The sequence below is a fragment of the Poromitra crassiceps genome (genome assembly GCF_964638095.1).
Source record: "Poromitra crassiceps genome assembly, chromosome: 23".
Classification (NCBI taxonomy): Eukaryota; Metazoa; Chordata; class Actinopteri; order Beryciformes; family Melamphaidae; genus Poromitra; species Poromitra crassiceps.
Genome location: NC_139639.1, coordinates 17,742,399 through 17,767,769, shown reverse-complemented (window position 1 = coordinate 17,767,769; position 25,371 = coordinate 17,742,399). Strand labels below are relative to the sequence as shown.

The 25,371-nt window shown below is 45.0% G+C and overlaps 1 protein-coding gene across 1 annotated transcript in view; it reads left to right on the top strand.

The window, feature by feature from the left end:
* The window catches only part of col6a1 (collagen, type VI, alpha 1), a 30,934-nt gene extending 6,117 nt beyond the window's left edge, over positions 1-24,817 (top strand). The window contains exons 11-35 of the mRNA XM_083659449.1: positions 1,353-1,379; positions 1,565-1,591; positions 1,741-1,785; positions 1,900-1,953; positions 2,607-2,669; positions 2,762-2,824; positions 2,925-2,978; positions 3,101-3,136; positions 3,258-3,320; positions 4,870-4,932; positions 7,096-7,158; positions 9,925-9,987; positions 10,083-10,133; positions 10,242-10,277; positions 10,661-10,723; positions 16,572-16,637; positions 17,899-17,934; positions 18,287-18,323; positions 18,603-18,611; positions 18,733-18,866; positions 19,347-19,453; positions 20,872-21,058; positions 22,413-22,587; positions 22,714-22,743; positions 23,259-24,817. Of these exons, the coding sequence (XP_083515575.1) occupies positions 1,353-1,379; positions 1,565-1,591; positions 1,741-1,785; positions 1,900-1,953; positions 2,607-2,669; positions 2,762-2,824; positions 2,925-2,978; positions 3,101-3,136; positions 3,258-3,320; positions 4,870-4,932; positions 7,096-7,158; positions 9,925-9,987; positions 10,083-10,133; positions 10,242-10,277; positions 10,661-10,723; positions 16,572-16,637; positions 17,899-17,934; positions 18,287-18,323; positions 18,603-18,611; positions 18,733-18,866; positions 19,347-19,453; positions 20,872-21,058; positions 22,413-22,587; positions 22,714-22,743; positions 23,259-23,869 (2,163 nt within the window). The 3' untranslated portion in view covers positions 23,870-24,817. The remainder of the gene's footprint in view (positions 1-1,352; positions 1,380-1,564; positions 1,592-1,740; positions 1,786-1,899; positions 1,954-2,606; positions 2,670-2,761; positions 2,825-2,924; positions 2,979-3,100; positions 3,137-3,257; positions 3,321-4,869; positions 4,933-7,095; positions 7,159-9,924; positions 9,988-10,082; positions 10,134-10,241; positions 10,278-10,660; positions 10,724-16,571; positions 16,638-17,898; positions 17,935-18,286; positions 18,324-18,602; positions 18,612-18,732; positions 18,867-19,346; positions 19,454-20,871; positions 21,059-22,412; positions 22,588-22,713; positions 22,744-23,258) is intronic.
* Positions 24,818-25,371: the final 554 nt, after the last annotated feature.

Here is a 25,371-nt window from a genome sequence, read left to right as displayed (position 1 = left end):
GAAGGCTATGGATAATGAATAAGGCTTTACACCATTACATAGTGTTACATTGTATCTAATCAGGGTTTTAGCGCAGGGTAACCCCGCCAAATCTAGTTTAGTTTTGATTGATTCATAGAATTGACCCAACTTTTTTAGCCTGACAGAAAGTGTTATGAGCTAGATTCATAATACATCATAATAAGTAGTATCAAACTGAAGTAAGTCATATGAGGATATCATCTCTCGAGAGATGGGTTAGGGTTTCCTGATTAGGAAACAAAGCATTTTTCTAATGATTTTTGGCGGTTATGATGATCACTGACTGGAGGTCAGGGTTTACCCACCCATCTGTTTACCAATTGTTACAAAGGGTCCCGCGCAGGTGCCTATTTGTGGCAGGGCGGCTGCCCCCGGGGCCCAATCCAGGGCCTCCGGATCCAGCCGGCCCCCTGGAGTAGTGACATCAGTGATGTACTGTACAGTATGACATCACAATGGAACCACGAGACAGCGATGACATCACAATGGGAGCACAAATGACATCATCGGATGTCATAATTGTTTAATCATGATGACATCACCGGTGATGCCATAAGTGCCACCAGCCCCTATATGAGGAGGCACATGACATGTGCCTAGCAGTTCACGACAACGTCTAGTCTAGGCCATGACAGAGAGCTCTAGATATATACCATGTCAAGAATAACAAACTTCCACTCCATTGGTGATTGGTGGAGAGCAAATTGCAAAGACGATTCTCCAGGAGGTGTTCACGGACAAGACCATCCAGCCTGTGAAGCGGAATGATATATACATACAGTGAAGCAGCTGTCATCTAATGTCTCTTGTCCAATCAAATTGTTTGACCCAAGCTGACCGGAACTGATGGTGCCTTCCATTGAAAGTCGGGTGTCGGAAGTTCTGACGCAGTATTTCCGTGTTCCGCTCTAAATGCGTTCGAGTGCAATTGCGCTGAAAAATACAAACATGGACGGCTAGTAGGCTACCGCATGCAGTAGGCTATCAAGCACAAATCAACTGTATGGGAATCGAAATGGCAACTAAAAACACAAACACTACAACATCAAGTGAAACATTTGTGAAAAAGTAACTGCTTACTTATCACCGTGTGTGTCTATTTGTGCGCCGCCATGTTGATTGTGATGTCAGAGTTTCTATCTCGGCAAACTCGGGCTTGGTGGATGCTGCCCGAGTTTCCGACTCGGAATTCCATCTTGAATGACCGTTCCATTGCACTTTTCCCTGTCAGAGGTCATTTTTTCTGAAATTCCGAGTACAATGGAATGCACGGTAACTGTTGTATAAAATGATAATAACTGATAATAATAACTGTATGCTTCTGTTTTCAGGGAGACCGAGGCGATAGAGGAGGCAAGGTACTCACAAAAACAGTATACTTCAACAAGTTTCAACATACTGTATTGTATATCCTAGGATTACTCTTGATATACGCCTTATCCTGTATGTACTTGATATGAGAATTGTATTGAAGGGAATTAGTGTGGTATGAATGGTGTGATGTGATTGGACATGGCTGTTCAATCTCTTCTGTTTGTTACAGGGTGAAAGAGGACACAAAGGCTACAAGGTAAGTTGTTTTCTGTCTGTTGTGTGATCTTCTGAAGGATGCTCTCCTGTTGGCGGTTGCTCTGAAATCTAATGGTTAATTTCTTCTCCCATCACTTCCCTCTCACCTCCCTCTCTCTCTCTCTCTCTCTTTCTGTCTTTCTTTCTCAGGGAGACAAAGGTACAAGGGGAAATGACGGAATTGATGGACGTAAGGTGAGTTACAGACGCCCAAACATCCGATCATTCCAGCTCGAGCTATCTCGACTGGACACGATGGCAGTTGTTGAGATTATTATTCTCATGCATTTTCCTTCCTTGCCTCGTTAGGGCGAAGCCGGTTTCGCTGGCCTTCCCGGCTGCAAAGGATCCCCCGGATCAGATGTGAGTTATCTTAATCTCAGACTAAACCCGTCTCACACACCTGTACACACTGATGTCATACACTGTCTCGGAATCACAACCAGATGGAAGTCCTTCAAGAGATGTGTCATGGTCCTTGACATTTCCACCGTTTTTGCTGGGTTTGAGGGTCCGCGAAACACACAGACAAACAATCACACTTGTAGCTGTTGGGTCATGAACATACATACACACATGCGTTCTATAGCTTTCTATTTCTGTCCCTTTATTTCTTTCAAACACACACAAATATACACACACATACACACCAGTCCATCACAGTCTGTATGTAGCTCAGCCGCACATTGTTTGGTTTCAAACAAGTTTATTTAGTTTAGTCATTAGCCGAAGTTGCATGTTTGGAACGCGGCCCTGACCAACATCTAGCCCCATGTCTGGAGCTCCGAGGCCAGGAGGACCAAGGCACCTTGGTCTTTAATCACCACTCCGTTTACATTCTCTGCTGACAGACTGTTTAAATGAAGCCATATAGTCATACTGTAAACACACGCACATGCATATATACACACAGATATACACACATGCACGCGCACAGCGGCCTGGACGTTTCAGCCTTGTGGCTTCAGCTGCTTATGATCATGTAGTGAAGCTGCCTCTGTATTTCCTGCCTCCAGGGCCTGAAGGGAGAGCTTGGTCCAAAGGGAGACCCCGGTCCTTTTGGACAAAAAGGAGGAAAGGTAACACGAAAAATATATATACTTTTGCTGTCAAAGATGGTCAAATAGCCTTTTTGCCACTCTGCCACTGAGACGTGATGCGCTTCTTCCAGGGAGATCCCGGATCAGACGGCCTACCGGGACGGGGCGGGAACTACGGGCCGATGGGACCCAAGGTATGTCGAAACGCTCGAAAAACAGAGATGTGTAGGAAAAGTCTACGTATCGCACAGGCCAGGCCGCATCACGTATCTGTGAATGTCTGTGTTTTGATAGGGCGGTCCGGGCCCTCACGGACCCAAGGGGGACATAGGACCGCACGGCGAAGACGTAAGTGATTCCACGCCAGTGTTTTTTGTGATAAAGATACTGGACAACCCCAGACTTATCAAACTCATAACCGTCCACATCATGACTGACGTAATGTACGTGCATGTGCTTGTGTGTTTCAGGGCACTCCCGGACCAGATGGACCTCACGGAGACGGGGTAAATAGCACTAATTTTGACACTGTGTGTGTGTGTGTGTGTGTGTGTGTGTGTGTGTGTGTGTGTGTGTGTGTTTGTTGCCAAATTGTGTGTTAACACCTCTCTCTCAACTCCCTGTCAGGGACAAGCTGGCGAGAAGGGGGAGCAGGGTTCCCGTGGAAACAGAGGTCCAAGAGGAGAGCCAGTAAGTGATGATAAGGAGGAGGAGACTAGACTCACATCCACTGATAAGGACCTGATGACAGTTTCTATTAGTGCTGAATTTCAGTTGGACTTCTGGGCCGTATTACAGAAACTTCCTATCTTAAGTCGTAAGTTAAGATAGGAAACGTCTAAAATGAGATTTTTCCTGATTTCCTATTACAGAAGCAAATCCGAACTAATTTTAGTAATCCTATCTTAACTTACTAAATCCTATTTTATGTCTTGTTAGGGAATCCTAACTTCTCATTCCAACATCGGTTATCAACTTCTTTGTCTGTTACCTAGCAACCAACGCCTTGCTCAAGGGCACCCCAGTGGTTGTAATGAGGAAGGGGCAAGCGCTGCTTTTTCACTTTCCCCACCCAGATTTATCCTGCTGGTCCGGGGATTGAACCGACAACCATTCCGATCACAAGCTCGCTTCTCTAACCTTTAGGCAGCCACTGCCCACTGGTCATATACGTATCGCAGGGGACATCTCTACTGTCATACAATGACCTTTCTGAGCACAATCAAAAGTAAAGTCGTCACTCGCCATGCTAAAAACATGTTCTATAGTGTTTCCTATAGTATTTGTATAGTACTTAGTAGCGGCACCGCTGAAAATGTGCTTTTTTTTATTGCAGACTACTTCTGCCAAGATGCATGAGCATTTTGTCATCAAAATGCAGCACATCATTTGGGTCCATTAAATTAGGATAGGAACATTGACTTAGTAACTGTTAATATGTAATGGCTATTTTCTTTTTTTGAAATATTTTTTTCACGATTTTTTATCCCATTTTATCCCCCATTAGTGCTCATTTGATTTCTCAATCCTGGTTGCTACTCCATCCTCTGCCGTTCGGACTGATTCCATGCTTCCTCCGAGACATGGGCAGTCAGTCAGCCGCTTCTTTTCACCTGACAGAGGAAGCTTCACCGGTAGCACATAGCACGTGGGAGGTTCACGCTATTCCAACCAGTTCCCCTCCCTCTGAACAGGCGCCCTTAACGACCAGAGGAGGAACCACACTAGCAACCAGGATATTGCATGTTTTTGTGAAGGGGGTTCCTATATGAAGGAAACCCCCGGGAGGCACGGGGAGAACATGCAAACTCCACACAGAAAGGCCCTTTTGCCGACCCCACCCGGGCGGTGGGCACTCGAGGACATGCGGACGGGCACGCATTCCTTCAGCGTTCACCTCGTCCCCAGGTGGGAATCGAACCCACGACCTTCGAGCTGTGAGGCGATAGTGCTTACCACTGCACCACCCCTAATGGCTATTTTCTTAAATCAGGTCCTAACTCTAATTGCCATGGTTAGAAGACAGTTAAGATCTGTAATACATCCCCTGAACTGGGAGAATAGCAGCTGTATTGATCTTAAAGGCTGTCATAATGTTTTGTTTTCTCATTTGTATTGTGCTCTTACTGACCTCACTTTGTTTAAAGCCTGGCTCCACGTGCCCGGATTGTCTATTGTTACTGCTTTGAAGCCTTTTAGGCCTGTAGTGCATTTATTCATTTGTCATTTTTCTTGCCAGGGGGAGCCAGGACCCCGTGGAGAGCAGGGGAGGGAGGGCTCAGCTGGCCCCAACGGAGACCCAGTAAGACACACACACACACACACACACACACACACACAGACGCAGACTCACACAGGAGCTATATGCAGCACTACCGTTCATTGGCCGGTTGCGCTAGTGTTGCAGGAGGCGGCACGGCCCCAAGCACAAACCACCCGACTCTTTCTGGCAGCATCCTTTTTTCCAGTTGGAGAGAGGGAGCGGCAGTTTGCGTGCATGTGTCTCTTTGTGTGTGTGTTTGCATGCGTGTGTGTGTGTGTGTGAGCATGAGAATTCATATTTCATCCATGTCTGTTAGTGAGGAGGGGGGGTAAAATGGGGAGCAGCCTAAACAGAGTCAAAAACTGGACGGTGCCCCAGAGTGCTGCCCACTCCTCCATGCTCAAGTATTTTCTCTCCCCCTGTCTCTCTTGCTCTCTCTCTCTCTGTTTCTTTATTTCTCTCACTCGCTCTCTTATTCTCTCTCTCTCTTTCTCTCTCTCTCTCTCGCTCGCTCTCACACTCTTTCTTCCTCCTGGGAACATCGGCACTCACTCTTTCCCCTCTGACTCAGTTCTTCTCCCGCTGCCCAAGCCAAAGCCTCAGCATGGTTTTCTTAATAAGGCATAAGGCAGTGTGTAATAATAATACGTTACATACGTTAGTTGTGGTAACCTCCGTGATGTCAGAACTCTCAATGGCTCTTTTGTGCTTTAGGCTGTGCCTCCTTTCCTCATCCTCATCAGAGCTGAATGAATAGTAGGGAACTGAATAGTAGAGAAAACATGGAATAAACACATACTACAGGCTACCTCATACTGAGAAGACCTAACTGCCTAACTGCAACCTCATGCAGTTACTGAGACTTCACTGCACACATGGATATCATTCAGACACATTCATAAACATATCAATCACACACATAAACACTGTCAAGCAACATTATGTATGCAGTATTCCATTGTTATAGTAGCCTCTATAGAATTGTGCTTTTTCAGCAGTATTTTTTGCTGGAGTCTTGTAGCATTTCTTCTGCCAAGGCTATGATTCTGAACCCATTAACTGCTGTGTAAAGTACTAGTTAAATGGACCGCTGTTAGAGCTGGGAAGCTACTATCATCTAACCTCACCTCACCAGGATCTCTCTCAAAGGAGAAGAGCCTGGTATCTGTTACTGCTCGAGGCTTCTGGTCTGAGATCCGGCAGATCCAGCGGATCTGGTGCTGCAGTGTTATCGTTCTATTGTGTTATTTGGATTTTAGTTCATTTTATTTTTGTGTATTAGCTACATAGCAAGATAACTTGCATCACATTATGTATGTATTTATTTATTTATGTATTTATTTATTTATGTATTTATTTATGTGTTTATTTATGTATTTATTTATGTATTTATTTATTTATTTATTTATGTATTTATTTATTGTTTTCAGAGCAGAATTGTTTTTTGGCTGTTTCCGTATCCGCCGGATGTCCAACTGCCGTATCTCCAATCGCGCTTTTTACCGAATGACCAGATGCCATGCTTTTAGCCCCAGACAAACTATCATCTTGGGTATACATTGGTGGCAAAGCTGTGGGTGTTTTTCGGAAATTGCTGTATTGACATTATTTCCATGGTGGCCATTTTCAACTTCCGTCACACTGGGGAAACTGGTGGGAAACTCTACCTGGAAAATTCTCAGAAACAACTACAGCGAGTGCTTGAATTTAGCTAGGAGGTTACCAGCTAGCTTACTAGCTAGTTAGCTACTAGCTAATCGAGTGCCAAAGTCACGCCCTCTTCCGGGTTAGACATCCACAAGGATGTCTAACAAAATTTTTCAATGCTTTTTTGTTGTTGTTTTGGGCCGAGTGAGATGTTATATGGTCTCTCCTAATTCTAAATATAGCTAAATCGCTTGGTTTGACCAAGTATTTTTATAAGCATTTTACGAAATGCGGACCAATTACCTTAAAAATGTGAACCGAATGTTTACCCAATTCCTGACACCTGCCTGATGTGCATCTTGATACACAGTAGAACAGTGCGGGACAGTTTGCTCTTCCAGGTAGAGTTTCTAAGTTAAAAATGGCCACCACCGGAATAAGGTCTATTCCCAGTTTCTTCAACAAATTCCACTGTATGTGACGGTTGCTTGTTGGAATTTTAATGGTGTCTCTTTAATTTAATGGTGAGAATTTAATGGTGGTGTTGTTTTCCAGGGTGAGCCTGGCAGGGTTGGGTCTTCTGGCTACAGAGGAGATGAAGGACCACCTGGACCAGAGGTGACTCCAACAAACAAACACTCACACGCACGCACGCACGCACCCACGCACGCGCGCACACACACACACACACACACACACACACACACACACACCCACACACACACACACACACAGATAACTCATTACCTGCTTAAAATTGGAATTAGTACCCTAAAGCATAGGATCAGTCCAACTTGCCACGTAGTTAAGTTAATCCGCCATTTACCCATTGTTTAACCTCCAAATTGGACAACAGGATGCAGTTGAATCCACAGACTGCAGTTAGACAAATGTGTTATCATCAATCTTCTACAGCAGTGGTTCCCAAACGTTTCTTCTTCTTCGGGGGATACACTTTAAAAAAAGGTCAAACCATCAAAACCCAATTCAGAACAGGTCTGATCTATAAATTATATATATATCATATATATAAATGAGAAGAGTGAATTTGTGCATAAATAAACATTCTTGACCATTTTTATTGACATTTCCACATCACCTTGTATTATTTGAATAGGTAAACCAGTCATTTCAAAGAGATATAGTTTGGTAAATCATAACTCTGTTTTATGCACATTATTGAAAACATACATGTTAAATACTACTGAGACAAAATAAATGTATTTAGGCTGAGTTAACAGGCTATCTATCTCATTGGGTTTATTTAATTTTGTTTTTTGTAAACAGTAAAACAATATACACATTTTAAATAAAAGACTGGAAGAAATTCTGCAAATTTATTTGGCGACCCAAATAAAATCTGCAAATCTCCCGACCCAGTCTTTGGGAATGACAGTTCTACAGTATGTTACTGTAGTAATACTATAACGCCGGGATTGCACTGGTTGCATTTGCGTTGCGTTGCGGCTGTTCTCCGGTTTTGCTCCGTGCTCTGTGCTCCGCCAACACTAACCGGCTGCGTGCAGAGCACGTCACGGCGCCGCTCCGCCAGACAGCTAGAGTGACGAGACCAACAGGTTCTCACGGTAAAATCACGCGAGACAATTTGTATCTGGGATAAATACAACGACAAACAGGCAGAAGATCATTGTTCCCAACTGGAGAAGCAGAGGAGGGGTGGACTTGCTTGGTGTTGTCCTTGTAAAAAGTCATAAATTATTTTGTGGTTTTCCACTTCAATTATGAACTTTTCCGCATACATGTTTGTCCTCTGGCTTGATATTGAATGCTGTAAACACCTCTGCCCTGTTGATTTCATGCCTGGCTCCGCCCAACTTGCTGCAGCTTTGCTCCGTCATCCGTAAAAAATAGAAGCCTTGCATATTTCTTTCGGAGAGCTCCGGATTGTCGGAGCTGGGACGGAGTAGACACGCAACGCAGCGGAGTAGGTGGGAGTTGACACAATGATTAGAGTGGAAACGTATCGGCTCCGATGCCGTACCGCAGCGCAGACGGACCGAACACGGACCTAGTGGAATGTAGGCGTAATACTGTAGTAATACTATAATACTGTGATCATTATTTAATGACGCAATCAAGGTAATCAGCCAGTAGTTTTAAGGACACATTACAGTTAACCATTGTTTTTCAGTACAATGGGTATTGCAACTTCTTACTCTATAATCACGAAATGTATGTCTGTCTGTCTGTCTGTCTGTCTGTCTGTCTGTCCGTCTGAGCACATTTATCCCCCCAGCTGTTGCTCCAATCGCCTCCAAAATTGTCCAAAACACTTTTCAGGGTCTGGAATGAATCTGGGGGAAGAGGGGAAAAAACTGCCCACAGGGGGCACTACAGCGATATTTTACGTTTTGGGCCTTCACACTTACAGATCCATTGTGACATCATCAGCATTCCTTCCCTGCTTCCCACTGATGATGTCACTGATGATGCCATCAGTGATGTCACTCGAGCAATTGTGATGTACAGTATGATCTGCTTCACAACAACATTGTGACATCATCAGTGATGTCATATACATTGTTACATCATCAGTGATGTCATAAATCTTACATAATGGGCGGATTCCGACCCACATGAACACAATCTCTCTGCCGCCTGCTATTAGGTCTGCCCACTCTGTTGACTCTTTCAAGGCCCAGATTAAAACCTACCTGTTCAAACAGGCCTTCACCTGACTCCCTGCGTAGTGCACACCCTGTCGTGCACTTATGGGTACTTTCACCCCGTGGATTAAGCACTTATTACTGTATTTTGATTATTGTGTTCTTGCTATATCTTGTTTGCATTATTTCTAGCTGTGTATTGCTTTCCATTTGTGTGGCTTAGTGCATTTTTACTCTATTTTTTATGTCTATCTATGCACATGTAAAGCACTTTGTGACTTTTGTCTGTGAAAAGCGCTGTATAAATAAAATGTACTTACTTACAATCAACATCCACCAGCCTATCACATCATAGACATTGTGACATAATCAGTGATGTCATAGACATTGTGACATCATCAGCAGTGACATAATCACATTGTGCAACTCCGGAGATCTGGACAGATGGCTATCCAATTATAGTGATACCAGAGTCTCTAGTACCTAGACATCATTAATTAATTAAACTTCCCAAACTTGCACACACACACACACACACACACACACACACACACACACACACACACACACACACACACACACACACACACACACACACACACACACACACACACACAGAACATGTAACAGACACACATACACACATGTGCGCGCAAAAATCTTGAGGCCATCGATCCTACCCCCGTTTCAACAAACACTACAAATGTTGCATTATGTTTTATTTGTTTTTAATCTCATTTTTCCTTTCGTCTCTCAGGGAGGTAAAGGACCACGAGGAATCAAAGGATCTCCAGGAGACCGAGGCCAGATGGGAGAAAGGGTGAGAAAGAGAGAGAGGTGGCACCAGCCGTCATATGCCATGCCATGATGATGTCTGTGTGTGTGCCTGAGATAAATCTTCTTCCTTCATGTCAGGGAGAAGATGGTGCCCCAGGAAACGGAACGGCAGGTTGCCATGGCTTCCAGGTACATGATGTGAACCTGTTGCATGTTACTCTGTGCACAGTGCATTTGTGTCAGTGTGTGATTTGTTTGTGTTTGTGTGTACATCGTGAACATTTGTGTCTTCTTTAGGGTTACCCTGGGCCACGTGGAGACTCCGGTGAGCCGGTACGTTCATGACCTTTCACTTTCAACTAGGGACAGGCCGATGTATTAGCTTGTCAATATCTCAGGCCAATATTTAAAAAAATCCCGCATTGGTCATGCACCTTCAATATGAAGGATATGAAACTGTAATATTACATATTTATTGCAGAATTGATCAATACTACACTGGTTGTCAGTGGGAGGCCCATAACTTGAGCTGATTCTATTATGAAACATTTTGATCCGATTCCAATGAATACTGAATTCTTTGCAATGGAAATATTCAAATATAGATTTTGAGATATAGAATACTAGCCATTGGCAGCCTATCCATAACCTTGAATGTCATGCTCCAGCTTAGTAACTTTAGTACTCTAGTCTAACCTTTGCTCTCTGACCCTCAGGGTGGCAAGGGAACACCTGGACCCAAAGGAGATGACGGAGAGCCCGGAGAGCCAGGCGTCGACGTGAGTCCCGCCTCCGGTCTCCATTTTGGAGTCATTCCTCTCTCTTTATCTCATTTTATCTTCCTTTAATCCCTTCTTGGCAAGGAGCGCCGGCAGGATGTGAGTCACATTTTACTCCCTCGCGATTTATAGACGCATTTGCATATCTTCTGTTTGTTATCTTGTAATACTTCTGTAGTTACTCTTTTGTCTTTCATTTGTTTGTCTGTACCACCACTTGTAAAATACTTTACTGTCTGCCTGTCTGCCCATCTTCCTCTGTTCCACAGCTGGAAATGCTTTCTGAAGTAGAACTGAACCTGTGCATGTGTGTGTGTGTGTGTGTGTGTGTGTGTGTGTGTGTGTGTGTGTGTGTGTGTGTGTGTGTGTGTGTGTGTGTGTGTGTGTGTGTGCGCGCGCCTGTGTGTGTGTGTGTGTGTGTGTGTGTGTTTGTGTGTGTGCATGTTTGTGTGTGTCTTTGGGGAAGAGCTAATGCAGCTGTGTATATGTCGTTGTCAAGGATACCAGGAAATGAGCGGAGACTATGAAGGGACTGCATTTCTCTTTTGGAGTGTGTGTGCGCGTGTGTGTGGCATGTGTGCACATGATTGGGTGTACATATGTGTGTGTGTACATTCGTGTATCCGTTGCGTGACAGTTGTAACAGTTTTAAAGCCCTGCTTCAAATTGGTCATGTTTAGGTTAAAATTATTACGTCGCCAAGGTCCGTGCTTCGTGACATAAACATCTTTGCACATGTTTGCACTTTTCCGTCATGCCTACCTCCTGCACTCTGACCTCTCTGCCTGTGAGAGGCTTCACACTCTGTAAGCTGCAGATCAAAGTGGCAGATCGGTTTCGCTCATCAAGATAAGGCAGGAGTGTACGACTGAGCAGGGCGGAGAGAAGCTAGGAAAAACCACAGTAGTTACAGAAATCTACCTTTCCTAAGTCTTTTTGTCCCTTTTTGCTCTGAAAAATATGTCAGCAACCAACCTATCTGTCCTTATCAAATCCCTTTAATGTTACGAGAGAAATAAGGAGGAAGTTGGTGATCTAACATAGTCTAACTCCTCTTGATGTAGCTATATGTTAGCTAGCTAGTTAGCTAGCATTTTGCTAACATTAGCATACTTAAGATGTGACTATATAGTGTTATGTGTCCGTGAAGATTGAGATACCAATGTAATATGACTTATTAATGTTACTTTTGAACAAACGTTTGTGAGTCTCATATGTGAGTCAAACAGGTTTGAACAGGTCGTGACACAATGGGTCAAGTGGGTGGGGCTACATAAGGTGAATACTTTTCCAGGTCCAGTGTTTTAAACATATAAGGCTTCTCCAAAGCTTAATTGTTCCATTTTCTGTCAGGGAGTAGTAAGAGCAGCGCACAGTAAAAAATAGTTTTATTGATCCATCCCTGGTCCAAGATGATCATGTTTTATAATGTTTCATATGTTTTATATGATATATATAAAAAAAAAATTCTAAGGACACTTTGTAGTGATTCCAAACTAACTACAGTATGCTTAAGCTCTATTTTAATGAACTACTACCTCTACTTCAAATGATCGTATCTTCAAAAATGTAGCACTCTTTTTTCCACCACTGCTGCTCCCTCGGTCAGGAGGTCACAACCCCTATAAAAATAGATAATAAGATGCCATATTTTATGTATCTCACTGGAGAAAGTGAATCCATTACATTCCATCTATCCCCAGTCATTCAGCCATCTTTAAACAGGCCATTATCTCTTTTTCTCTTAACAATCACTTGGTTGTTTGCACCACGTTTTGCGCCTGGCCATTCACTGGTTTATGTGAGTGTGGACGATACAATGTAACAAACCGTTAGACTGCAAATCACAAGAAATGGAACTGGGAAGTTTAATGGAGCTTTGGGTTTCATTGTGATTTTTTTTCTGTTTTTCTCCCATTTTCTCCGCAATTGTTGGCCAATTCCCTGTCCCATTCGTGCTCCACCCCCTCTGCCGGTCTTTCACCGGAGAGACGTAGCATGTGGGAGGGTCATGCTATTGCCCCCAGTTCCCCTCCCCCCGAACAGATGCCCCGAAGCGGAACAGAGGTAGCGCTAGTGCAGCAACCAGGAATCATACCCCACCGGCTTCCCAACCGCAGACTTGTGTCTGTGGGAACGTCTGACCAATTGAGTGATTTTTGAGCGAGTGGATTGCTGAGTTAAATTGTTCAGAAAGAACACTTTCAGGCTTGTCCATAGTTGCCTGCAGTATTCGTGGCCAGAGGGGACAGGACAGGGGCGTGTCAAATATTTTTGACTCCTTTACCTCTTTAACCCCCCACAGAATGACATACATCATCACCAACAGTCACATCTGGCTCTGTGTCGTCAAATATGACGCCATACAGCACATTGTGTGTGTATCCGCATGGACGATATGGGCCATGTTTTATATATCAGCGACTGTTTGAAGTTGGGAATTGTGAGGTAATTGGATCCTTGTGTGTGTGCGCGTGTGTGTGTGTGTGTGTGTGTGTGTGTGTGTGTGTGTGTGTGTGTGTGTGTGTGTGTGTGTGTGTGTGTGTGCGCATGTGTCTTTTCTTGCTCATGGGGGAGAGCAGACATGCATGTGTGTGTATTAAAAGCCAGGTGGTTGGCATTACCTCTTTTAGCCAAGGGAATATATCTGCAACCTCTCTCTCTCTCTCTCTCTCTCTCTCTCTCTCTCTCTCTCTCTCTCTCTCTCTCTCTCTCTCTCTCTCTCTCTACAAGACAGTTTCAGTAATGAGAGACTAGTAAGAAGGTTCAAATAAACTTGAATGATACAATAAACAAATTAGGCAGTTTGGCATATGACTCCATGATATGATGACGCTCCTCAGTGATGTATAGGATAGAGAATCCCCCCTTAGGGAATTTTTCAGGAGTCATGACGTTGGTGGTGGTCAGGGGAGGAGGTGGGGGGAAAACAACTGCTTCAGCGATGATGATCAGCAACTGAGGGTAACAGCACATAGTTGAGTAACAGCATAGTAAAACATGGACTCTGATATACTATACTGTTTAGGTGATTGGCTCAGCAGAAAAGCGAGGGAAAGGATGGAATACCTTAAGCTGATTAGCTATTGCCAGAGAGTGGAAGCGTGGGAGACTGTGAATGGACGGTTAGAGAGGCATGAATGAAAGGGAGCGTGCATAGCGATGAATGGGGTGATATAACCTGGACTGGGCGTTGGCTGCAGAGGTAACCTTCATTATTGAAATTAGTCTAAGACATCACTTGGGAACTGTTTGAAACATAGCTTATTTGCTGTGTGAGCTATTGTATTAGCAAACACTGCAACAGGAAGTAAGCATGAGGCAATTTAGAATGTTTATGTTGTCACGTTAAAACTGCCTATGCCTACTGCTAAATGGCAGTATAGCAACAGTGGAGTCCAGCTGGTTTGAAATTACCTTGAGCTCATCAGTTCAAGGAGCGGAAATGATTTATCTCGACGAATTGTGATTTCACAGTGTTTGCCTCCCTTCCTGTATCTTATTTCTCTCCAACTGGTATTTATTAGACAACACCCTCACCTCCAACAAGGAGCTCTGTTTGCAATTTAAAAATAAATAGCGTCTGGAGGAGAACATCATTAACCACTCTCGCCTTGCAGTGTTACGTTCATTTGAATTTCTCAATCCAAAATGCCCTCACCTCCTTTAAAGTGTGTAACTGTATCTGTGGGAAAAATAAACTTCAAAGTGCAGATGGTTTCCCTAAACAGATTTAAATGTTCAGCTCCCTATTCTCCACACTTCTTCAGTGTCCACCATAATCTCCCAGTGATTACCCGTGGGGTCGCAGACTCACAGTGCAGCTGCTGCCGGGCTTTGGCTGCTCTTTCGCCCTGGCAGCTGGACTGCTGTGGCGGACAGTGGTGCTGCCAGACCTGCTTGGTTCAGGCTGCGTTCACACTGATCCGTTGGAAAACATACAGATAACAGATAAATTTATGTCTGTTGCTTTGTTTTTGGAACGTCAACGACACGTTCTGGCATTCATAACACGACACCTCCTTGACTCTGATTTAAACTGACAGTGACGAATCCATTCACTCAGAATAAGTTGGGTTGAACTGGGTTGAACTTTCTGTCCGTCAAAACAGATGGAAATCTGCCGGACAACAGACAGCTGTCATTGAAAATTAATTTAAATATGGAGAAATGAACGAAGACATACAGAGCTGATGGATGAGTGTGGCCATGGCCTAATACCTCCTCTTAATACTGTTTTAATATTTTTCTTCTTGGAATGGGGACAATTTAATTAGGGATGCACAATATATATCGAACCGATAAATTATCGGCTGACAATGGCAAATGTATCTTTATCGGCTATTATCAGTATCGGCTATGTATAGCCAATAAATGCATTGTTTGTTATACTTTGTCCGGTGCTTTCTTTTAATTGTAAAGTGTATTGGGACCATGCTTCATGGTGATTCTACACTAAATACAAATGTATTAATTGATTGATTGATTAGTTGATTGATTGATTAATTATGTAATTTGAGACAAAGGTATGGCTACTAGTAGGTCTCTAGGTGTGATTTGTGCAGATTGGCAGATGAGATAATACAATCCCTGCAGTAACAGAAGAGCAGCAGCACATACCTGTGGTACATGCCTGAAAGGTCGCCTGCGGTCAGTGTTATGAAGAATTCAATTTGCCGGGCGCACACGCTTACTGGACACAAAGCTGTCATCTTGTCATGAGAGATAGATGGATGTTTTCACCAGTACACATCCAACACAAGCTGTGTTTCCATTACAGTTTTTCGCAAAATAATTGCGATATTTCTACAACTTCGACAATGTACAATTGCGACTTGTAGGCGTTTCCATTGAAGTTGCGTTTGGTCACCTGAACGCAATTCCCATTAGCCTACCAGCAGCTGCCTGCCACAGTGGATCTGCCCCATATCCCGTCCCCTGCATGCTCAAATCCAACCAATGGTCAATGCAAATCACAACATGAAGTTACAACACATATAAACGAGCCTGATTATCAATTCAAAATAAAATTAGTTGCAAAATGTTGCTGGCTGCGGTGAATGCAGTGAGCGCGACAGGCAGAGGGAAAAAGCCTAATAGCCTAATAGCCTACAACTGGTCCGATTTAGAGATGGAGGAGGGAAAAGGCTGATTTGGTCAATAATCACAATGTTGTGTAGCTATTATAATTATAACACTGCACCTGAAACGTGTGTAATGTATTACTCACAGTCACTGTATTCACTTCAGTCAGGAGCACGCACCGCACCGGTGTGTGCTTGCTTTTCATCCCCTCGCGCTGTGCCAAATGCGCGCACACAGGCAGCCTGTCACCATGGACCGATTTCTGCCATTAAACATTATCTATTTTATATATATTTTGCATAACACTCGTCTTTCTGCTAGCGTTGCTTCAAAGTTTTCCATTGCTGCGGAGGTTTTGCCACGGCTTATCGAACCGTTTCTTCCTCATTTTTCGCTGCTTTTCCAAAGCAGAATGGGTCACATGTCGTGCTAATGCGAAAAAACTGTTTCCATTACACTTTTGCGATAAACTGCTATATCGACACGTCTGAAAAACCACCTCATGAGAGCGCAAAAACGTTTTGCGATATTTGGGAGGTTTTTCGAAATTTACGTGTTTCCATTACCCACTTTCTATTGCGATATTTAGATTTTGCGCATTTCAGAGTGTAATGGAAACACAACTACATACATCGTATTAAAACACTTACTTGTACTTACTGTCTAACCCTTAATGTGTCTATATAAGGGCATGGGCCTCTCTCATTATATCCCTGTGTCTCTCTCTCTCTCTCACTCTCTCTCTCTCTCTCTCTCTCCACAGAACCCAGAACCGGGGAATCCAGGAATCAACGGGGCCAAAGGTCACAGGGGACCTGAGGGCAGACCGGTATGAATGCCGCCGAGTCAGGGCATGTGTGTGTGTGTGTGTGTGTGTGTGTGTGTGTGTGTATGTCCCTTGTCTCGAAGTCAATGGGTTTTTTGAATGCTCTTTGTGTTCAGCAGGATAAGCTTCATAAATAAACACCACTTTTATGGTCAGAAATCACGATCACAAGAAAACACTTCAAAAATCATAAAAGTGGTGTTCATTTGTGAAGATTTTTCTTGCTGAACACAAAGATCTAAGTATCATAAACATTTGTTAACCACTAGTCTTCCACCTAACCCGCACCTTATTTCAGGCATCTAAGCAAAAACCCATTAAAAAAAACCCACTGACTTTGGGATGAGGGAACCCAGTACGATGTTAACTTCCAGGGTGGCCGACAAAAATACGTCCTCCCTGCGGCACTCAAAGCTCATAGTGCTGGACCATAATGAGATAATGAGCGAAAATTGGTGTTAAATCTGATACAGAATGTGTATCAGAACGCATTTTCTCCAAGGCCCCCAATCCATCTCTTTTTGAACTGCACCCTTTCACACTTTCCCCCACTTTGCCTCTCCACCTCCTTCCTCTCCTCTCTATCCTTTCTTCCTCTTCTTCCCTCCCCTCTCTCCTCTCCTTCTGCCCTGGCTTGAGCCTCCACTGCATATTTCTGCAGGAACAGTTTGAGTTATGTCTTTGTGGGACGAGTCCTCCCATCTGCAATTAACTGCTGTCTCTCTCTCTCTCTCTCTCTCTCTCTCTCTCTCTCTCTCTCTCTCTCTCTCTCTCTCTCTCCCTCTCTCTCTTTTGTGTGTTTGCCTGTGTGTGCGCACACACGCATGCTTGCCTGGCGTCATTGTCACACGAAAGAACGCTCTTAAAACGGAATTCTGTGTCTGTTAAAACAAAACAGATGCTTTTCCTGCAGCAACAAAATGGTTTTGGAGGGTTGTTGTTGCAGAAAGGCAGCATACCCAAATGTGTGGGTGTGGATGTGGGTTCAGTGACTGAAGGATACTGGTTGACTGGGAATTCAAAGGAGTAATGGTTTTCCTTGTGAAAATCATCCTTTTTATTGCAGTAAAAGTGAAACGTCATCATCCACGCTTCTGGCTCTCACATCGCTTCAGTCCCTTTCTGGCCAGAGAAACTGTTGCTTGGCCAGAGCTAAGTTACTATAATAAACACCCACTGCAAACAAGGGAATTGATCACTCATTCTCTCTCTCTTTATCTCTGTCTCTCTGTCTCTCTCTCTCTGTCTCTCTCTCTTTCTCCAGGGACCTCCGGGGCCTCCTGGACCACCAGGAACCGACGTGAGTTTAAAGACCTTTAATCAGTGCACCTCATCAGTGAAGCCCCGCCCCTCTTTAGCCGCATGGCGGCACAGCTGAGTGGCGCTGACTTGATTTCCCCTGAGCCCCTGCTGGTTTGAGTTTGAAACCTATACTCTAGTCTAAGTCAAGTCCATTGCCAATTTCCTGAACACAGAAAGCCTCGCCTGTGACCGTGCAGCTCGCTCAGTCGAAATCTCCATTGTCATGTTTTATTTAGCTTTTTTTCTTTAGCTTTTTTGGACTGACTTCAAACAGTGTCTAGCGCCTTATGTAAGGCTATGCAACGGTGTATTATGGTATACCGTAACATCCGTTCCACCTCTCCCTTCAGGAATGTGAAATTCTGGATATCATCATGAAGCTCTGCTGTAAGTTATCCTGAGACTGTGGAAACACACACACACGCACACACACACACACACACACACACACACACACACACACACACACACACATACACACACACATAGTTAAACTCTTGCCCTTTTCAACTCTGTGCCTGATTACCCACGCATGCGATTGAAAACCGAAGAATGTGAAGGTTAACAGGTTATGCTGTTTTAGGATCTTTTCTGGCCAATTAATTAATTTTGTTTTGATAATTTCTTTCTCTCTCCCCCTTATCTTCCTCTTCCCACACATCACAGCTTGTTGTGGTAAGTTTTTACCCGATCTGAAACACATATGCAAATCATTATGGTCATTATTTCCCCCTACTCAGCAGCGGCCAAGGTGATGCTGGTCCCATGGTGAATTCATGTCTGTATGTGTCTCTAGAGTGCAAGTGTGGACCTCTGGACCTGGCCTTCATTGTGGACAGCTCAGAGAGTATCGGTTCCTCTAACTTTGCTCTCGCCAAAGACTTCATCATCACCGTCATCGACAGACTGATGAAAGACCAGCAGATCAAGGTACCATCTCCGCCCCGACGCCCCGCCTTCACATTTGACTACATTGCCTGATCGTGTATTTCCATTTTCATTCAATTCATTCATCTTTGCATCATCGCTGTGGGATAACTGACGTCCGACCATCACGGAATGCATTGTTTACTCCAAATAATACTGGCAGTGGCAGTGCAAGTTGTTTTCAGAGATGTTAGGAAGCGGTTGTTTTGAGAACAGACCTCAAAATAGAAAGTGTGAATGGATTTTCTCAGGGTTTGGGCTCTGCTTTTATGTCCCTCCAGTGACTCTCTCCTTCCAGTTTGGATATAATTAGGTGGGGCGCAGCAATGTTGACGGAGGAAAACACATGCGCAGACACATAACACACACACACACACACACACACACACACACACACACACACACACACACACACACACACACACACACACACACACACACACCTCAAAACACACGGTCACCATGTCCTGTTTCTCTTTCCAGTTTGGAGGTGACTCCAGGGTGGGCGTAGTCCAGTACAGCGGTGCACAAGCCCAAGAAATCGTGCAACTGGGTGCCCCCGGAGTCCTGACCCTCACCGAATTTAAGCAGTGAGTCCACAAGCACACACACACACACACACACACACACACACACACACACACACACACACACACACACACACACACACACACACACACACACACACACACACACACACACACACACACACACCTGTCTTTGCCTTTTCTCTGGACTGCTCTTTGATTGGATTCTTGTATTGGTGACAGTTGCCCGTTGTTGGCCAGGTTCGATCTCCAGTCAGGGAAACAGTGATTCAGCCTCACTTCAGTTGGGCAGCATGGTGGTCTGTGGTTAGACAGCATCCCTCAGCTGGAAGAATGGGGTTAAAGTCGCTGTGTTGGCAAGCATCCGCCTTGCTGAAGTGTCCCAGCCAGAACAAGAAGCTGAATCCCTACCAGCTCTGTAGCCAATGCTCACCACTGACCTCCCTGAGGGCAAGTGGAAGATAATTTCCATACAGGGATTAGAGTAATAATCCACATTATTTTCCCTGTTTTGCTACTCTTATCGCTGATTGATAAAACACAACAGTAGTGATTCAACCTTTAGTCATTTCATGAAAGCTTTTCAAAACCCTCTGTCGTTTTTATGCCTCCGCCGCCGGCGATAGCCGTGGCCGGAGGAATAATGTTTTCTGGTTGTCCGTGTGACTTGAGACTTGACTTGAGGCTCATCCTCAAAGACTTGAGACTTGACTTGGACTTGAGGTTTTGAACTTGTGAACAATCGTTATTTTTTATTTCTTTTTTTTGGTGCATTAACATTAAGGAAATGTGGACTAATGTCATCTAATCAATGCTGATACTGTATTTTAATACGTAAAGGAGTGATGATAATACAGTACATGCTAGGCTAGGGGGATGTGGGTGGTGGAGTCAAGGAAGCGGGCAGGACTGGGGGAAAGGGGCCATAGCTAGGGATATGAAGGTCGTAGACTAGAGAGTCAGGGTGCGAGGGGTGAGTACGGGGAGTGGCTAGGGGCATGTGAGTGGTGGTAAGGGCCGTGGTGAGGGAAGGGGGTGGGGCTAGGGGAAAGGGGCCGTAGCTAGGGGTAGGATAGCCTGGGAGACTCTGAGAGCAGGTCACGTGGGGGATGGGTTTACCCAGGCTAGGGGTAGGAAGGTCATAGAGTGGTTTGAGGAGTCTCTCAAGCGAGTCTATCTCTTCCACAATCTTCAGAGACAGTCTGTACTTTAGCCCATTAAAATTTGGCCAGAGGAAGTTGTCATCTCCCCCCCCAAAAAAGAACAGACGCTTCAGACCGGATGAAGTTTGATGGTATAATTCCAACAATCAAAACAAAATGTTTTGCAGGTGCTTGGAGAAATTAGCGGGGTGCTATTTCTAGTTATGTGTTTTCAACTATTTGTGTGTGTGTGTGTGTGTGTGTGTGTGTGTGTGTGTGTGTGTGTGTGTGTGTGCGTGCGTGCGTGTGTGCGCGCAGGAAGGTGAGAGAACTGACCTGGCTGGCCGAGGCCACCTACACAGGCGAGGCCCTGAAGTTCTCTCTGGACACCATGATCAGCCGCATGAAGCTGGACAACCGAGTGGTCCTGATTCTGACTGACGGCCGCTCCGACATCTCCAGAGACAAAGTTCCCCTCAACACCCTGTGCGGGAAAGGCATCCGGGTGAGCACAACACGCACATCACACCAGCACTAGTCGGTGCCCGTGGACACGTATTCACTGACATCCAGAAAAACCTACAGACTAGGGCTTGAATCGGGCTAAAAAAACAAGCCCGACCCCACTCTTGCCCATTCTGTCTTATCCCGGCCCGGCCCATTCATTGGCTGAGCCTGGTTTAAACCTGAAATGTTCTTAGTAAATTGACTGTTTATCGAAACTAATTCTGTGTTGTCTGTTCAGAATCTCTCTCTCTCTTTCTCTTTCTCTCTCTCACGCAAAGGACTCGCAAAGCGAGTGTGGTGCCATAGGCGGCCAAAATCCGACACTTAAATTTCAAATCGTAACTTTTATCTGACTGGTGATATAAGCATAATTGACACATGCAATTAGCAAGCAGACTTTGCGGATTACAGTGACATTTGAATGACAGAAATCTGTTTAGAATTACGCACAAAATCTGTGGCTAATCAACGAGAGGAGAGGCACGCTGTATTTATGCTGCTGAGATGTAAATACAGTGCAATCACATGATATATATATAATTATATAATACGTATAACATTCTGATTGTCACCAAATAGCTTACTCTCCACCCCAATTATAAAAACAAACAAACAAGAAAGACATTAGGCTATATCTAGTCTCGCTAGTCAGCCTCTCTTCCCTTCCGTCAGAGAGTCTGGCGCCATGGAAACAGGCAACAGGGATAAGCCCTCCCCTGCTCTAAAGCTGCTCTCCCATTCGAGCGGCTGTTTCGGTGGCAGCAGGATATCCGCTCCCCCGCTTGCAAGCTCTGTCATGCTCTGTTGGCTCCGACCATGTCAATCAGAGCGGCTTCCGCTCCCATGTGTGTCGCTGTAATGCTCCCGGCCGCCGAATGTGAAAACAACGATGCTAACTAGCTAGCGTAGAAAGCTAATGGCAGAAACCTACAGGCTAACTCATTGCTACACGCTGAAAATGGCAAGTTTTGAAGAAAATTTGGATTGTGCAATAAAGAAGGCCTGCTCGGCACAAGTTCCACCCCAAAACTATTTTCCAAGGGCACTAACGCTAAGCACCGCCCAAGACGAGGATGATTGGTTAACCCAAACAGAGCATTTTTTTTCGCAATCCCACAATGGAAACCTGCAGCGCCAAACTCTCTGACGGAAGGGAAGAGAGGCTGGCTAGCGAGAGACTAGGCTATATCTGACCATGAGACCAGCCCGACCCGGGCCCGAGGAATGGAGGGGAAATTCAGGTTCGGGCAGAGAACCTAACCTATATTATGGACCTAAAATATAGGTCTGCAGGTGGGCGGTTTAGAACCTAACCTCTTCTATGGACCTAAAACGTGTTTCCTGGTGTGCAGGTGGGCGGTTTAGGAGTGAAGGACTACTCAGGCCGCCAGCCCAACCAGGAGCAGCTGGAGGACGTGGTGTGTAAGAGCGACCCGGGAAAACCCGGCTTCACCTTCGTCCTCGAAAACTTTGCCGAGCTGCTCGACGACACCTTCCTTCAGAACCTCACCACCAGCATCTGTCAAGGTACAACACACACACACACATACACACGCATGCACACACATATCCATATTCACTGTAGTCTGATTACTTGTAAGAATTGAAAGAATTCTAAGTAAATGAACTTAAACCCTTTCCCCCCACCACCAGATAAGAAGTGCCCGAACTACAAATGTCCAAGTAAGTCCATTTTTGAATATACTACAGTTTCACATTTGATGGTACTGTTGCTTTTCTGATCTAACATCTTGATCAGTCTGTTGATCAATCTTGCCATTTGTGTCTTTATCAAGCTCTCTCTCTCTCTCTCTCCCTCTTTCTCTTATATGACACTTCTATTTTCTTATTGTTTTACTTCCTGCGGATATACTTGCAGAAATTGGGTCATTGCAGCAACAAATAATAGGATAGAGCTTAAATATAGTATAACCAACAATTAAAACACTACAATGTAAGTGTAGTAAAGTAAAAAAAAGTACAAGTAAAAAAATATGAGTGAAAAGAACGACCATATATGAGTTGAATATATATATATATATATATATATATATATATATATATATATATATATATATATATATATATATATATTTGCAGCAGTTGAGATTAGTAATTGATCATCTGTGCTGTGTGTGTGTGTGTGTGTGTGTGTGTGTGTGTGTGTGTGTGTGTGTGTGTGTGTGTGTGTGTTGCAGTCACCTTCTCCAGCGACACCGACATCGTGGTGATGATGGACAGCTCGGCCAGCGTGGGCCAGAAAAACTTCGACACCAGCAAGGCATTCGTGAGCCGCCTGTCGGAGCGCTTCCTGACGGCCGAGCGTAGGGGCAGCACCGACGTCCGCATGGGCGTGGGCCAGTACAGCCGCACGGCCCGCATGGAGCACGAGCTCACCACCAACCGCACCGCGCTGGACATCCGCGTCAGCGAGGCCGCCTTCCAGAACGACGGCACCGCCGTGACGGAGGCCATGAGCTACGCCCTGCAGCGCTTCGAGGGCCGCGGGGACGCGTCGGGGGGGAGCAGGAAGAAGAAGCTGGTGCTGTTCTCCGACGGCCGGTCCCAGGGCGTCACCGAGGCCATGCTGGAGGAGCACGTGCGCCAGGTGGCCGACGCCGGCGTGGAGCTCTTCGTGATCTCCGTGGGCAACCAGGTCAGCGAGGTAAACCTGCGCACCCTGGTCAGCAGGGGGCGACAGGACGATGTCACCTACGCCCAGCGCCACCTGTTCCGCGTGCCGGACTACCCATCTCTGCTGCGCGGGGTCTTCCACCAAACCGTCTCCCGCAGGGTGTCCCTGCCCTGAGCAGGGCCCCGTACACACAACAGGACCAACACGCTTTCAATTCTTTGTGCCATTATGTCCTTAGAGACATGTTTGTGATTTAGGGCTATATTAATAAACAAACTTACTCAGTCTCACTCATTTACCGTACACTGTGTTCAGGTGCTTTATAAAAGAAATGTCACAAAACGACAAACGATTGTGTGTCAGGCAGACGGGAAGGTCTGCTAAGAAAAGGGCAGCTGCGGTCCTGGAGAGCTTCTGATAAAAGCCATGTCTTTAACCTGATGTTATCTTCTATTCAGACTGGGCTGATATCCACTCAGGCGCTTTCTGTGTCACTTTCACCTATAGTCTGGATCATAATCATCCTTCAGTGGAATTTGACTTCATAATTCAAGGCAAACCAATGTGGAGCGAAGTGTGGGTTGAGAATGGCTCATCAGGTGTCTCGTCTCTCCAGGACCGGAGGTCCCTCAGTTTGAACTGAAGGATAGTGTTAACTTTAGGGTCTGAGGTGATGTTTTATGTAGCCTTGGGGGGTTGTTCAATAAACAGCTGTGCTTTGGGTCACTGGTTCACATGATGACAGAGAGCTGTTCTGGATCATCTGTGCACCAGAGCAGCCTCTGTCAAACACACACACACACACACACCCTAGGCCATCATTTTTCAGGCTGAAAACGTGTCATGACTGATGGTCCGACCTGATATGGAAAAGAACCCTAAGGGAACTATGCCGCAAACCCCTTACACCCACACAGAAAACACACACACACACACACACACCTGTAGTTTCCACACACAAGAGGTTGGTTATTTGTTGGCAGTGCACTGCACTGTTGTTTTGATCTGTGGTGCTAATATTCTGTGTATCAGCCTCTACCCATGTTGTTAAAGAAGATACTTTACCTGAGGAAACCGTCCCTCAGCAGTGATGTAAGAGCTCCTTCAATAAAGGTTGCTACACCCAAATGTCTCAGCTCACTTTTGTCCACGCGCGCACACACGCGCGCGCACACACACACACACACTTTCGTTTGCACATATCCGCATAAATATACTTTTTTACTTGGATTCTCTCCCTAATTTGTTAACCTTGACTGCTAAATACTTGAGCCTCACCTTCTCCTTCAGCTAACACAAATTCTGTCTCTAAGACCAGATGTTAAAATGGCTGGTTTTCAACATGAGCACCAAATAAATGTTCACTCCCTGCTGACCATCCTCCAAACAGAAGGCGCGGGTTCAGGCAAGCATCCATCCTGCCGAAGTGTCCTTGAGCAACAAAAGTCTTTCTGGTCTTGTGAAGACTAGAGTAAAAGCGAGAACATACACAGTAGTCTCTTTCTCTCTGCTCCCCTCTGTCTCGTTTTGACACATGCTTTATATTAGGATTTAGTCGCCAGCGGCACTTATACAGAACTGTCTCACTGAGGTCAGCCACTACACACTGTGTGTGTGTGCGCATGTGTGTGTGTGTGCGCGTGCGTGCGTGCGTGCGTACATACACGTATTGGATG